Below are 14,225 nucleotides of genomic sequence, written 5' to 3'. Positions count from 1 at the left end.
AACATTTTTAAAGGTAATTTTAAAATGTTTTTGAGATTGTAATGTAATTACATAATTTCTCCTTTTTCCTCCCTCCAAATCCTACCATTTACAATCCCATTCCTTTCAAATTCAAATTCCTTTTTACCTTTAATTGTTACACACACACACACACACACACAGATTACTAAATATATAAATACAAATATTATGATACAGTAATTCTACTTCTATAGATGTACCAAAATAACTCATTCTTGGAACTCAAAGAGACATTTAAATACCTATGTTCATGCTGCATTATCCAAACCAGCTGAAAGGCAGGGACAGTAACATATGTCTATCATTATATGAATAGATGAGAACCATATATATATATATGAATATTATTCAGTCTTTAAGAAGGAAATAAAATAAATATATACTCTAATATAAATGGACCTTGAAGACACTATGCTAAGTGAAATAAAATAAACACACACACACATACACAAATACTGTTCAGTTCTGTTTAAAAGAGAGGTTTGCAGAGGTCAAAATCATAAAGGTAAAAATAGAATGGTGGTTACTAGGGTCAGAAGAGGGAGAATAGAGTTTTGCTTGGAGGACACTGAGTTTGATTCTTAGAAGGTGACAAATTTGGGGAATAGATGGTTTCCTAAGTGAGCTTTAGCTGTCAACTTGACACAACACAAAATCACTTGAGAAGGGAGTTTCAATCAAGGGATTGCCTAGATTAAACTGGCCTGAGAGCTTGTCTCTAGGGCCTGTCTTGATTGTTAACTTATGTATCATGACTTAGCCCACTATGGGCGGCACCATTCCCTAGTGTGTGTGTGTGTGTGTGTGTGTGTGTGTGTAAGAAAGTTAGCTGAGCATAAGCCAGTCAGTAAACCAGTAAGCAACATTTATTTATGACTTCTGCTTCAAATTCCTGCCGTGACTTTCTTCAGTGATGGATTATGACCTGAAAATGTGAACCAAATAAACCCTTCATTCCCCTAAGTTGTTTTTGGTCAGAGCGTTTAATCACAGCAATGAAATGAAACTAGAACAGGTGGCTATGACACCTGTGAACCATGTCTTTGAATGCATTTGACATCACTGACCCTCTACCCTGAAAACAACTAAGATGACATTTTTATGTTAACTTTGTCACAATAAAAAATCAAAAGAAAAGATAATTCTCCCTAAAAAAATTATTCTTCACTTTACTGCATGTATAGGAAGACAATGAGATTGGTCTGTTTGCCTATGGTGTTGGACTGGAAAAGAAATCAAATAGGAAAATGGAGAGTGGGGTTTGAGGGCTGAAGATTTCACCTTCTCAGGAAAAATATGTGACTGCTGGGTTTCATATACCTATGGATGTAAATGTCATAATGAACCTCACGACTTTGTAAGGATAATGTATGCTAATAAAAATCTTAAATAAGAGAAGGGAAGGAGGGAGAAAATGTTAGATTTTACATCAATGTACAAATAACTGCACATGAAAATAAACTAAAATAAAAACAACAATTATCATACTGCATCTTAAACCACTAAGTCTTTGGAGTCCTGGGTACCATGTTTCACTTAAATCTGGTATAATAACTTTTCAGATTTCTCCCTTGCCAACACTGGGTGAATGTCACAGAATTTGTAAATCTAGACGTCTCTGCCCCATTCAGCCTGTGTCCTCTCTTCCAGACAGATGCTCTGATTAGCATAAATCACCTGAATTGCATATTTCCAGTCCTTCTCATGGGGAACCTGCTTTACCTGGCATACTGGAGCTCTTTCTGTTATCATCCCTGCTGAGATTTCAGCTGCTGAGATGCCTAATTCTGATCGTCAACATAACAGGATGAGATGCACCTACACCTAGGTTCATGAGGTACACCGCTGGGCATGTCAATGAGTGGGTCTCCAGACATGACTAGCTCACCAGCACTCCGTTCTCATCAATGGTTTGAACAGGCTCCAAGGAAAGGGTGAAACTACAGAAACCCAGACTTGGCTGGAGGAAGTATGTCATCCTTTCATGTTTGGACTCTACTCTGCTTCCTGACTTCCAGGATGTGGGCAGCTCTTCCACACCCTACTTCTATGACACTGCAAGGTCGTCAATTCTATTCAAAACAACCATTGATTTCCCAGATTGTTTCTGTATGTATCTGACCATATGATCACAGCTTTGTTGAAAGAATCTTGGTCTATAAACCTGGGGTTACTAGCAGTTTCTCCTCCATAGCCAGCTCCAAGATCGTACTGACTTCAGTGTTTACATATCAAATCCAATTTTCCCCCCTGTGGCTTTACCTAATAACATCTTTGCTTTCGTTTATTACAAATCCAAATATACAAAGAAATATACTTTTAAGGTCTTTCTCCCTCTCTGCTTTTCTTCCAGCCTTGATTCATTCTAAAGATAAATGTTTGGTTTGTCTACTGTTTATCAACTTGTCTCAATCCAATGTGTTTGTGAGACTCCTTTGAAACAGCTGTTCTGAAATCCTCTCATGCCTCAGAACCAATAGCACCTAGTAGAGGACGCTCATCAAAATGAAATTCCTCCATGGATACACAGAAAGCCCACACAAGACCAAGGAATCTGCATTTTAACAAATTAGCACGTGATTCCTATAGCTCTGATTCATCAGCAAGGCTTGGAAAAACTAGAGTTAGAATTCTTTTTCTTAGTCTTTCCTGAATTTTAACTGGTTTTTATGTGATCTGTCTGAGTTGATGCACATAAAAGAATCTCAGGGCTATTTCAGAGATCAAAGTTGCCAGCACCTTCACTTTTTAAATGGAGAAAGTGAGACTAAGAGATGGCATGCCTTATTCAAAGTCAAAGCTTCATGAAGATCCAGGACTCAAACCAGGCCACTGAGACTACCAAGTGGGCAAAGCCTTCTCAGGAAACAAGGGCCAGTACTCCCTGGTCATGCTTATGGAACGTCTTTCCTAATTTGGAGACGCTACTGAGACCCATAGAGCCAGGACAGGAACCAACAGCTGAGCACTATGCTCAGGGTGTTCTAAGCAGTGTATGTTGGACCACACACAGGGTGATGAGGGCAGTTCAAGGAGATGTCATAAATCTCAGCAATTCGAAGATAGATGGGGTACCTCTCTCCAGAGGGATAAAGCTTTCCAGAGATGTTATATGTGGTAAAGAAGGGCAGTGACTATCATCATCATGATTAGACACTAATTAATTTAAGAATGACAAAATTGAAGAGCCAAGACATGAAAGGGAGGAAAAGGGCCTCTAACTGTGACAGAGCTGATGCTTAAAAGACAGAACTGGGAGGGTGTGGATATAGATACAGTAGATGCAGTTGGGGTCTTGGGACAACAGTTCATTATCTGAGGGTTTGGAGTCAGCTTTTGTAACATACCCCAAGGAAAAAAATCTTAAATAATTGAAAGTGCAACCCAGGGGCTAGGGATATGGCTCAGTGGGTAGTGTGCAAGTCAGAGGCTAGGGATATGGCTCAGTCAGTAGTGTGCAAGCCAGGGTCTGGGGATGTGGCTCAGTGGGTAGTGTGCTTATATAACGTGCATGAGATCCCAGGTTCGATCACTGATAAACGGGGTGGAGGTGTGCACCTGGCTATTCAGCACCTTCAAGGTGGAAACAAAATCAGAGGTTCCAGATTATATTTGGTTATCCAGAGAGCTGAAAGTTAGCCTGGAAAATACAAAACCCTGTCTTGGTAAGAATGCAAGTCAAGTGTAGTAATCATACCTGCAGTTTTAGCACCTGTGAAAGTAAGTACATGAGTATTGCTTGGGCAACATGGTGAGATCCTATCTCAAAAAAATAAATACATAAATACATGTGTAAATAATAAAGTATAGTAATGGGACAGGATTATTCTGTAACTTTAAGGTAAATAAATATTTTTGAATTATGACTCAAAATTCAAAAGCCATAGTAATGATTAATATATTTAACTACAAAAATTAGAATATGCACGGGAGAAATATCTTCAATAGGATCAAAAAATGAACTGGTTAAAAAAAACTTTCCAAAAAAGGAACTACTGATGACTCTTAGTTATATACCAAATTATGTTCAAACTCACTGATAATAAAAATGTCCAAATTAAAATCTGTCAGTGCAAGCTTTACTTAGTAGGAACTGTTTAGAAGGTCAACTGGGAACTGTATTGGTAACGACTTTGGAGAAATAAACACTCTCTTAAGGGCAAATATACATATCCTTTTAAAGGAAATTTGTCAGCATCTGCCAAAGTTATATGTATTCTTTTACCAAATATCTCAATAAATTAATTTATATTACATGAGATATGTGTAGGTGGTCTCCATTGTGCTATATCACTTGGAATAGCGAAATATTGGCATCAATCTAGCTCTCTGTCAATCAGGCATTGGATAAATATAGCATGGCTGGTTTACAAATGAAAGCCTAGGCACTGACACACAACAATCTGAATTTGCCATGGGGTAGATGATGGAGCAAATGTACCTGGTTACTGTGGAAGGACGGGATAAGGCAGGGGAAGCACAGCATGGAAAAAGAATCTGTGGTCACTTTGCATGTATTTTCTTTGTTTTGGGTGACACTGGGGATTAAGCCTCGTTCCTTTATGCTCTACCATTGAACTATATCCCAAACCATCTTTTTATGTTTCATCTGGAGATAGGATACCGCTAAGTTGCCAAGGGTGGTCTTGAACTCATTTTGTAAGATGGGAAGTCTTGAATTTATGTTCTTCCTTCCACAGATTCTTGCATAGCTGGGATGGTAGGCCTGCAACATCAGGCCCAGGTACTACTTTTTGTGGTTTTGTTTTGCTTAATTTTTGAATAATACAAGTTTATTCAAACCTCAATTTATTCAAACTATTAACCCTGGAGTCTGTTTTACAAAACAAAACACATGTTATTTCCTGTCAGCATTAACCTCACCAAGCCTAAATCTCCAAGGTGGAGCTCTAATTTGTTCTCATCCCTAATGACCTATCATATATCTGTTACCTAAAGGATAATTCGTTTTCCTTTAGCTCTTGTTTCTACTTTGAAGTAACAGCCCTAAGCTGCCCTTGCATGTGAGATCAAATACATAGAAAACCACCATCTGCCCAAGTTTTCCAAGATGGATGTCATAATTATTATATGGCTTTCAAGAAATAATTTGTACAATTTATAGCCTTGGCTAGTTTCTGCTTCTGCAATCCTTTTCTTTTTTTGTATTACATACTGCTTAAAAGTGAAAGAAAATAACCCATTTGGGGCTCTGGGTGACAAATGAATGACAAGGAGGAGCCAGACAGCCCCCAACCATATCATCCACACTATGTTCATGGTCTGCCTGGAGCAATGATATAGATATTTGTAAAAGAGCCCATAGACCCACACCATGACTAAGTTTGAAAATCATAATAAAGTAAAAGAATAAAAATGAAAAACTTTCACAGTATTTGCTAAAGTTGAACATTACACAGTCCATGCCCTTGCAATTCTCACCTTAAAGGTGCACAAGGAGAAGCATGTGCACAAAAGAGTCTCTTTAGAACAGTATCCGTAATACCCCATACAGGACAGTGCTCACACATTCACCAAGACCAAAATGGACAGATAGAATTGTGAAGTTGCCAACCATGAAAATCTATACAGTGATGAGAAATGAGACCTAGGATTTGATGCAACAGTCTCACAATCAGAATGCTATGCTAAAGAAGACAGACAAAAACAAAACAAAACAAAGCAAAAAAAAAAAACCCTGAGAAATGGAATGATGCTTTATGTGTTCAAGCAGTAGAAATCAGCCTTCAGCTTTGGAAGTGACAAGGGCTGGTGGAAGATCCTGCTGGCGGTGTGGAAGACTACTCTTGGGGACCACAAACCAACTGCTTCAGTGAGTACAGACTCATCAAACAGTTTATTTAATATCAGACGTTTTGTGTCTTGTTTGTGCTTGTATGAGTTTTGGATAAGTCATGGACTAAGCATCTGAAGAAGCGCTCGTTCTTCCTGTCTGTGCTAACATACCAATCCAATTTCAAACAAAGGGCTGATGGGGGGTTGCTCTCCGAAGAAATTCCTGAAGACCTGTGTATCAATCTGGGTTTAGCTGACAGTGTAGAGGGGCTTCTTAGTTCCAAAAAAGTAAGAAGCAAGAGGAAGCAGCTGCCAAGCTGTGGGGGATATTGCAGCTGTAGTCACGTGCCAGGCTCAGAAACCCAGATGACTGAGATCCCCACCAAAGCTAATTTTCTAGATAACAAAAACTTCTCTCATTATACAACTCCTTCATTTAAGATGAAATCATTTTTAATGAAATCCTTCTAAATTGTATTTCACACATCCCTGACTTTTTACAGATCCACAAATGGAGTTTAACCTATGCAACAAACGACAACAGTAACAATAAGTGCCATCTTCTTCCAGGTGCTACCCATAATGCTCTCCAAAACATTCGTCCATTTATTTGCCACAGAATTTCTATGAATTAGGTCCTATGATTATTCCCACATTAAATGTGGGGATCGGGATGATTAAATAAAGGTCATACACACAAAAAGTCACAGAGACAATAGTGGAGAGAGGCAGTAGCTGTCTCCAGAGCCTAAACTCATAATCACTGATAACCACTGACAGGTATTTTTATTTCTCTTATATATGGGGCTTGTGGGTGGGTGCATTCATTTGTGTCACATCTATGTGACAGCCATAGGTCAGTGTCAGATGCTTCCTCAAGTGTTCTCCAGCTTACTTGTTGAGACTGGGTCTCTCATTGGCCTGGAGACCACTGACTGGCTGAGAGTGGCTAGCCAGGGAGCCTCCTGTCTGCCATTACCAACCACCACCCACTCCTGCACTATGATTTCAAGGAATTACCACCAGACCTGTCTTTTATTTTAAACATAGGATCTTGTGGATCAAATCCAGGCATCCACGTTTGTGTGGTAAGTCCTCTAACCAGCTCAACTGCCTCCCCAGACTGTACTACCTTTTCTGTGTGTCTGTGTGTACAATTGCATGTGCAGATGCACTCTCCTGTAAGTACATGTGTGAACTTCAGAGGTTGTCTTCTGGTATCTTCTCCTGTTGCTCTCTAGATTACTTATTGAAATGGGGTCTCTTGCTGAACTTAGAGCTTCAACTGACTGGCCAGGAAGCCCAAGGAATCCACCACCTGTCTCCACCCTCAGGTTGTACACTGTCACTTAGCTTTTGGGGGTTTTGATGGCTATTCTCAGTTGTCAACTTGACTATATCTGGAAGTGACTAGGTATGCCTGTGAGCCCATCTGACTTCCTTCTCTCCTTCTTTCCCTCCTTCATTCCTTCCTTTCCTTCCCTTCCTTTCCTTTCCCTTCCTCCCTCCTTCCCTACCTTCCTTTTTTCCTTCTTTCTTTCTTTCTTCCTTTCTTTCCTAGACAGTTTCTCTGTGTAGACCATGTTAGCCTTGAACTCACAGACATCTGCCTATGCCTGCCTCTTAAGTGCTGAGATTAAAGATGTGTGCCACTACCACTCAACTGGAGGTATTTTTATTAATGGAATAACTTGAAGTGGAAGACCCACTTTTAATTCATATCTTTTGAGGTGGGAAGATTCACATTTTATCTGGGCCACACCTTCTGCTGGCAGCCTCTGTAAGAACATGAAAGGAAGAAACTTGCCCTCTGCCTGCTCACCCTCTTTGGCAAGGCTGTTCACTGGCATTAGAGCCTACTTCTTTGGGGTTCTGGTATACACTAAAGACCAGATGAAACACTCAGCCTCGTAGACTGAACAACTACTGGGTTCTTGCACATTCCATTGGTAGACAGACATTGTTGGCCTCAGTGGACCACAGTCTGTAAGCCATTCTAATCATTCTATAAGTTCTGTTTCTCTAGAAAACCCTGACTGTGTTTCTAGTACAACAGAAGTGTAAGGATGAATTTTCTAAGTATCAAGAAAAGGCTTTTTAGTTTGTCAACATCTTCAGTTACTGAAGCCTTTCTCCTAGGAGCTCAGAGAGTGCTGAAAGCCCATGATATGATCTATTTTACAAACTTAAGGAGACAAATGTCTTTGATTATCCTAACTCACTAATTGTAAGAGGCAAACAATTTGGTGACTCTGCATAAAACAAACAAAAAAAACCTTGAGCAGTTTGTGGAAAAATAAGGAAAATGATAACACCGGTTACTTGCTCCTAGCATCTCTGGATAAATTGACAAAGGATAGGAATGCATCTGGAGATAAAATTAACCATCTCCTAGCATCTCAATATGGAGAAGGACAATGAACTCGATGATAAAATTGACATGCTCCAGTCATAAAAAGTCTAAAAGTTTCTAAGTTGTCATGGAAGAGAATCTTCTGTCCAGCAGCCATGCAATTTAGTTGTAGAAAATCATACTGAAGCCCCCACTGTAAGGTTGACTGAATTATAGCAAAAAAAAATTCAAGTCTTGGCCATGGAGGGCATTGGCGGTTAAAATCAGGGCATTAATTGGTAAAGAATGGAACCCTGTAACTCGGATTGGGGATGTGTGGGAGGACCCTATTGAGGCTTAGAATTTTGAACCCTCAGATTCTCCAGGGCTCATTGTACCTAAGGAAGCAGTCTCTCCACCCTCAGCAGACGTACTCACAGCTTCACCCTTTAAAATATTGCCCTTTCTGCCTTTGACTGAGGAAATTAATCCTTCATTTTCTACTAAAACAGCAGTGACTTTCTCTGAAGGAGATGCCAGGCAAGACAATACTGATGCCCCTTGGGTGCCAACCAATAGTTGCATCTAGACCTATAATCAGACTCAAGGCAAAGCAGGCTCCCAGAGGGGAGGTAGAAAGTGCAGTCCATGGGGAGGCACACTATATTACTAAGGAGATTAATGAGTGCTAATTCACACAAGCAGAAGCCTGGGGAACATGTGTGGGAATGAATTTTAAGGGTGTGGGGTAAAACTGAATAAAGCTGTGTTTATTGACATTGGTCCACTGTGTGGAGATTCTAGGTTAATGTGGAAGTTTTCACATTTAAAAAAGATGTCAAAAGTTTTCTTGAATTGTGGGTTGAAGCATTTGTCAAAAGATGGTCTGTTGAAAAAGAGTTGGAGATGCCCGATATCCCTTGACTTATGTTGATGAAGGGATTTTAAGGCTCAGGGAAATTATAAAGCTAGAATGGGTATGCTATGTAAAACCCAATTCTCCACAATGGGAAGGCCCAGCTCTTTGCTAATCCTATAAGATGCAAAATGATGAGAGGGGTACCAGCACTCTGAAGAGTTTTATTATCACCTTTTTCTTTGTGCCACACCCTAGGGTTAGAGATGCTGCTGCTCAGTTGGATGAATTAAATGCAATGAGTTTAGTTGGGCCCTGAGGTAGAGGGACCAGGTAGCAGCAATGAATCACTGAAGGCAATGTGATTGTGGTTATCATAATAGACGTTATAGACAAAGCAATGTTCATAATGGCCTGACCTGTAATGGTCAGCACAGGCAATTTACGGTGGCATGACTTGTGTGGACCTTTGTTACTGACTAATCCAGTGGTTCTCAACCTTCCCAATGCTGTGACCCCTTAATACAGTGTTCCATGTTGTGATGACCCCCAACCATAAAATTATTTTTATTGATACTTCATAATTGGAATTTTGTTATAAATCATACTGCAAATATATGACATGCATATAATCTTAGGTGACCTCTGGAAAGGGGTTGCAACCCAGATTGAGAACCACTGGGCTAATCAATCATGGTGTTTCTAGGCATGAAATAGATAAGAAGGCTACTACATTTTTGTTTGATCTGCATAATGGAAAAATTCTCAAAGTCTACATTGAATTAGAGAATCTCAGCCCATGAATTAATTTCAAGACTTGAGCCAGTTTGCAGACCCATTACATCTTGAGTAAAGGGATAGTCAGGTTCTCCTAAGGAAGGACCTTGATAAAATACCCAAGTTTTACTGTTAGCCTTTTTCCAGCTCTTCCCCAGAGGGACTTATGGAATTTTCAAGGATAATTGTACACTGGGGAAAAGGAAACAATGAGATTTTCTGGGGCCTGTTGGACACTGGTTCTGAATTGGTGCAGATTCTGGGAGAACCCCAAGAAACATTGTGGCCCTCCAGTTAAAGTAGGGGCTAAAGGAGTTCAGGTGATTAATGGAGTTTGGGCTGAGTTCCAACTCATAGAAGCTCCAGTGGGTTTCCAAAATCACCCTGTGGCTAGTCCCCAGTCCCAGAATGTATAACTGGGATAGATACTCTTAGAAGTTGGCGGAATTCTCACACTGGTTCACTGACCTATGAAATGAGGGTTATTATGGTTTGAGTGGAACCTGGAACAGAAGAAGGCACTTCAACAGATCTATGCTGCTGTTCAGGCTGCTCTACATTTGGACCACATGATCCAGCAGACCCTACGGTACTCTGAGTGTCAATGGCAGATAGGGATACTGTTCGGAGGCTTTGGCAGGCCCTTATAGGTGAATCATGGAAGACACCTTTGGGATTTTGGAACAAGGCTCTACCATCATCTCCAAGAAACTATTCTCCCTTTGAAAGGCAGCTCTTGGCTTGGTATTGGGTTTTAGAGAAAGCTGAATATTTAACCATGGGCCATCAAGTTACCATGTGACTTGAGCTGCTTATCATAAGCTGGGTGTTATCTGACCCACAAAGTCATAAAGAAGGATATGCACAACAACAATCTATTATCAAATAGAGGTGGTATGTATGTGATTGGGCCCAAATAGGTCCTAAAGGCACAAGCAACTTAATGAAGAAGTTGCCCAAATGTCTGTGGTTTCTGCTCCAATTACCATGATGTCTACTGCCAAGCATGGCTCTGTAGCCTCATGGGGGTGTGCCCTATGATCAGTTGACTGAGGAAGAAAAGACTAGGGCATGGTTACTGATGGTTCTGCATATTATATAGGAACCACCCAGTAGTGGACAGTTGCATCATTACAACTCCTTGTTGGGTCAACCCTAAAGGACACTGATGAAGGGAAATCTTCAAAGTGGGCAGAACTTAGGCAGTACACATGGTCACACATGGTCATACAGTTTATTTGGAAGGACAAATGGCAGATGTACAATTGTTCACTGACTTATGGGCTAGAGCCAATAGACTGGCTTGATGATCAGGACTTAGAAAAGAATGATTGGGAAGTGGATGAGAAAGACATCTAGGGAATGGGATATATGGACAGCTCTCTGCAAATGGGCAAAGGATGTGAAGATACCTGTATCCCATGTAAATGTTCAACAATAAGTATCCAGCAGAGAAAGACTTCAGTAATCAAGTAACAGGATTAAGTAATAGCTGACTAAGGACAGTCAGCTTCTTTTCCCAGCCATCCCTGTTATTGCCCAGTGACCCCATGAACAAAGTGGCCATAGTGGTATAGATGGGGATTATACATAGGCTCCACAACAGACTTCCACTCACCAAGGCTGACCTGGCTACAGCTACTGCTAAGCTCTGCTAACATCTGAGACCAACACTAAGCCCCAGATATGGCACCATTCCCAAAGGTGGCCAGTCAGTGATCTGGTGGCAGGTTGAGTATATTAGTCCACTTCCTCTGTGGAAAGGATACACTTTTTCCTTACTGGAGTAGATACTTATCCTGGTTATGGATTTGCCTTTCCAAAATGCAATGTTTCTAACAAAACCACCATCTTTGGACTTATAGAATGCCTTGTCCACCACCATAGAGTGTCATACAACTTGCTTCTGACCAAGGAACTCACTTCACAGCCAGAGAAGTATGACAATGGGTCCACAATCATGGAATGCACTGGTCTTACCATATTTCCCACCATTCAGAACTATCTGACCTGACAGACATATAAAAATGGCCCTTTAAAGACAGAATTAAAGAGCCAATTGGCAGCAGCCTGGGAGACTGGAGCAATATTTTCTAAAAGGCAGTATATGTCTTGAATCAGAGTCCAATACACAGGATGTTTCTCCCATATCTAGGATGGATCCATGGGCTCAAGACTTATGGGGTAGAATTCTTGAAAATGAAAATAGAAAAGGGTATAGCTCTATTCACTATCATCCCTTAGTGACCCACTGATAAAACTGTCTCCTATTCCTGAGACATTTAGTTCTGCTGTCCTAAAAGTTTTGGTTCCAGAGTGGAGAGCATTCCTGCCAGAAGACATAACAAACATTGCATTGAACTGAAAGCTTAGACTTCCCCTGGTCACTTTGGGCTTCTGATACTCTTAAAGCAACAGGCAAAGAAAGGAGTAACAGTGATAGCAGAGGTGATTAATCCAGATTACCATGGGCAAATTGGATTGCTTCTCTACAAAGGAGGTAAGAAAGATTATGTCTGGAGTGCAGGAGACTCTTTAGGGTGCCCCTTGGTGCTACCATGTCCTAATTACAGTTAAGCAGCCTAATCCAGGCAGGATGACAAAGGGCATAGACCCATGAGGAATGAAGCTATGGGTCACTCCTCAAGGAAAAGAGCCAAGACCTTCTTCTAAAGTGGTTTCTGATGGTGGAACAATACAGAATGAGTTAGGACAGTAGTCATAAATACCAGCTAAAACAATGTGATCAGTTACAGAAATGAGGATTATAACTGACACGAGTGCTTCTGCCATAATCTGTTAAGAATGTGTTTCTACAGATATTTATGTTTTCTTTCCTCAATTTATTTATCATGCAATATAACATCAATTAAGAGAATATCAGTGATTATCATATTTGAGTTTGAGATACTAAAAGAATGTCTTTCAAGGGATATTGCCATCTATTCTAAAACTTGTAATGTTTTTACAGTTGTACAAGCGATAGTTACATTATGTTAGATATAATTATGATACAGTTATTATTTTCATTTGAAAATGAAAGCATAACATAAGGAGAAATGATTGTGTATCAAGTTGACAAAGTGTGGATTTGTGATAGCTATTCTTGGTTGTCAACTTGACTACATCTGGAATTAGCTAAAACCCAAATGGCTGGATATGTCTATGAGGGTTTTATTTCTTAATTAAATCATTTTAAGTGGGAAGACCTACTTTTAATCCAGATCTTTTCATGTGGAAAGATGCATCATTAATCTGGGCCATACTGTGTGCTGTCAGCCTACATAAAGAATATGTGGATGAAAGAGGCTTGCCCTCTTTGTCTGCTTGCTCATATAGGCAGACACATACTGAAGATCAGATGAGACATCCAGACTCATGAACTGCACAACTACTGTATTCTTGGACCTTCCACTTGTAGACAGACATTGTTGGACTAGTTAGACAACTGCCTATAAGCCATTCTAATAAACCCCCTTTTATATACATATGTACATATATGTATGTACATAAATACATATATACATAACACAAACACACACACACTTTCTCTCTATCAGTTCTGTTCCTCTAGAAAGCTGACTAATATAGCTCCATTTCACCATGTCAATGGGTAGACTAGAATGCTGACTGTGTCTTTGGAAAGGATTTGAGTTCTTATCTCTTTCCTTTCTCCACCACTTTGCTCAGTGTGTCTAGAATGAAATTTAGGATTCTGCATTCTATACGCAGACTTTGCCTCTGAGCCTCATCCCCAGCTGTCTTCATCAATACTGCACTGTCAAGCTGTTACCAGTATTCTACCCTCCACAAATAATCAAATATAAATCTGGTTTTACTTCTTTAAGCTCTCAACCTTTTTAGGCCTTTCTACTTGGCTAAAATATCCCACAGAGTTGAACCAACTTCTTTATCAGCTTACAGAACCCCCTGGGCTTTTTGAGTTTCCACACTTTGTGAGTTGCTTCCTCTGAACAGGCAGCCTATGATATCATCAGATTAACACAAACACTCCTCTGCTGGTGGCCATCTAGCCTGCAGCACCTCTCCAGAAAATGGGCAGTCTCACAGATAAGCACTGAGGCATGCAGAGTCTGATGCTGTCAAGTTTAAGCACTGATGCCTGCAGAGAAAAAGGAGCCATTGTCCTTACCCCGTTTTCAAGCTGACCAAGGCGTCCTCTACGCCCCTCTGGTTGAATTTGGTCATGTACTGGTGCATATATGGATAGTTGTTACGGATATTTCTCTCTGTACTCCCATTGGGTACTGTCCCAAATCGGAAAGGCGGGGAATAGTCATGAGGTCTCTGAAACTGGAGGGGGAGTTGGGGAGGGAAAGGTGAAAGGAAGAGAGAGAAGAAACCAGTGAGTGAGCATTCGTGCAGTACAGAGGCTCAACATGCAGTAGTAGAGAACAGTAAGAATATCCTTTTCAGGCTTCC

General features: G+C 40.4%; 1 protein-coding gene across 1 annotated transcript in view; it reads right to left on the bottom strand.

The window, feature by feature from the left end:
- Grin2a (glutamate ionotropic receptor NMDA type subunit 2A) overlaps positions 1-14,225 on the bottom strand; it is a 422,446-nt gene that overhangs the window by 75,596 nt on the left and 332,625 nt on the right. The window contains exon 11 of the mRNA XM_005084556.4: positions 13,936-14,096. Within this exon, the coding sequence (XP_005084613.1) occupies positions 13,936-14,096 (161 nt within the window). The remainder of the gene's footprint in view (positions 1-13,935; positions 14,097-14,225) is intronic.

The sequence above is a fragment of the Mesocricetus auratus genome, unplaced genomic scaffold, assembly GCF_017639785.1.
Source record: "Mesocricetus auratus isolate SY011 unplaced genomic scaffold, BCM_Maur_2.0 Super-Scaffold_100007, whole genome shotgun sequence".
NCBI classification, from domain to species: Eukaryota; Metazoa; Chordata; class Mammalia; order Rodentia; family Cricetidae; genus Mesocricetus; species Mesocricetus auratus.
Note: the sequence above shows the minus strand (reverse complement) of the source record. Positions and strands in the feature narration are given on the sequence as shown.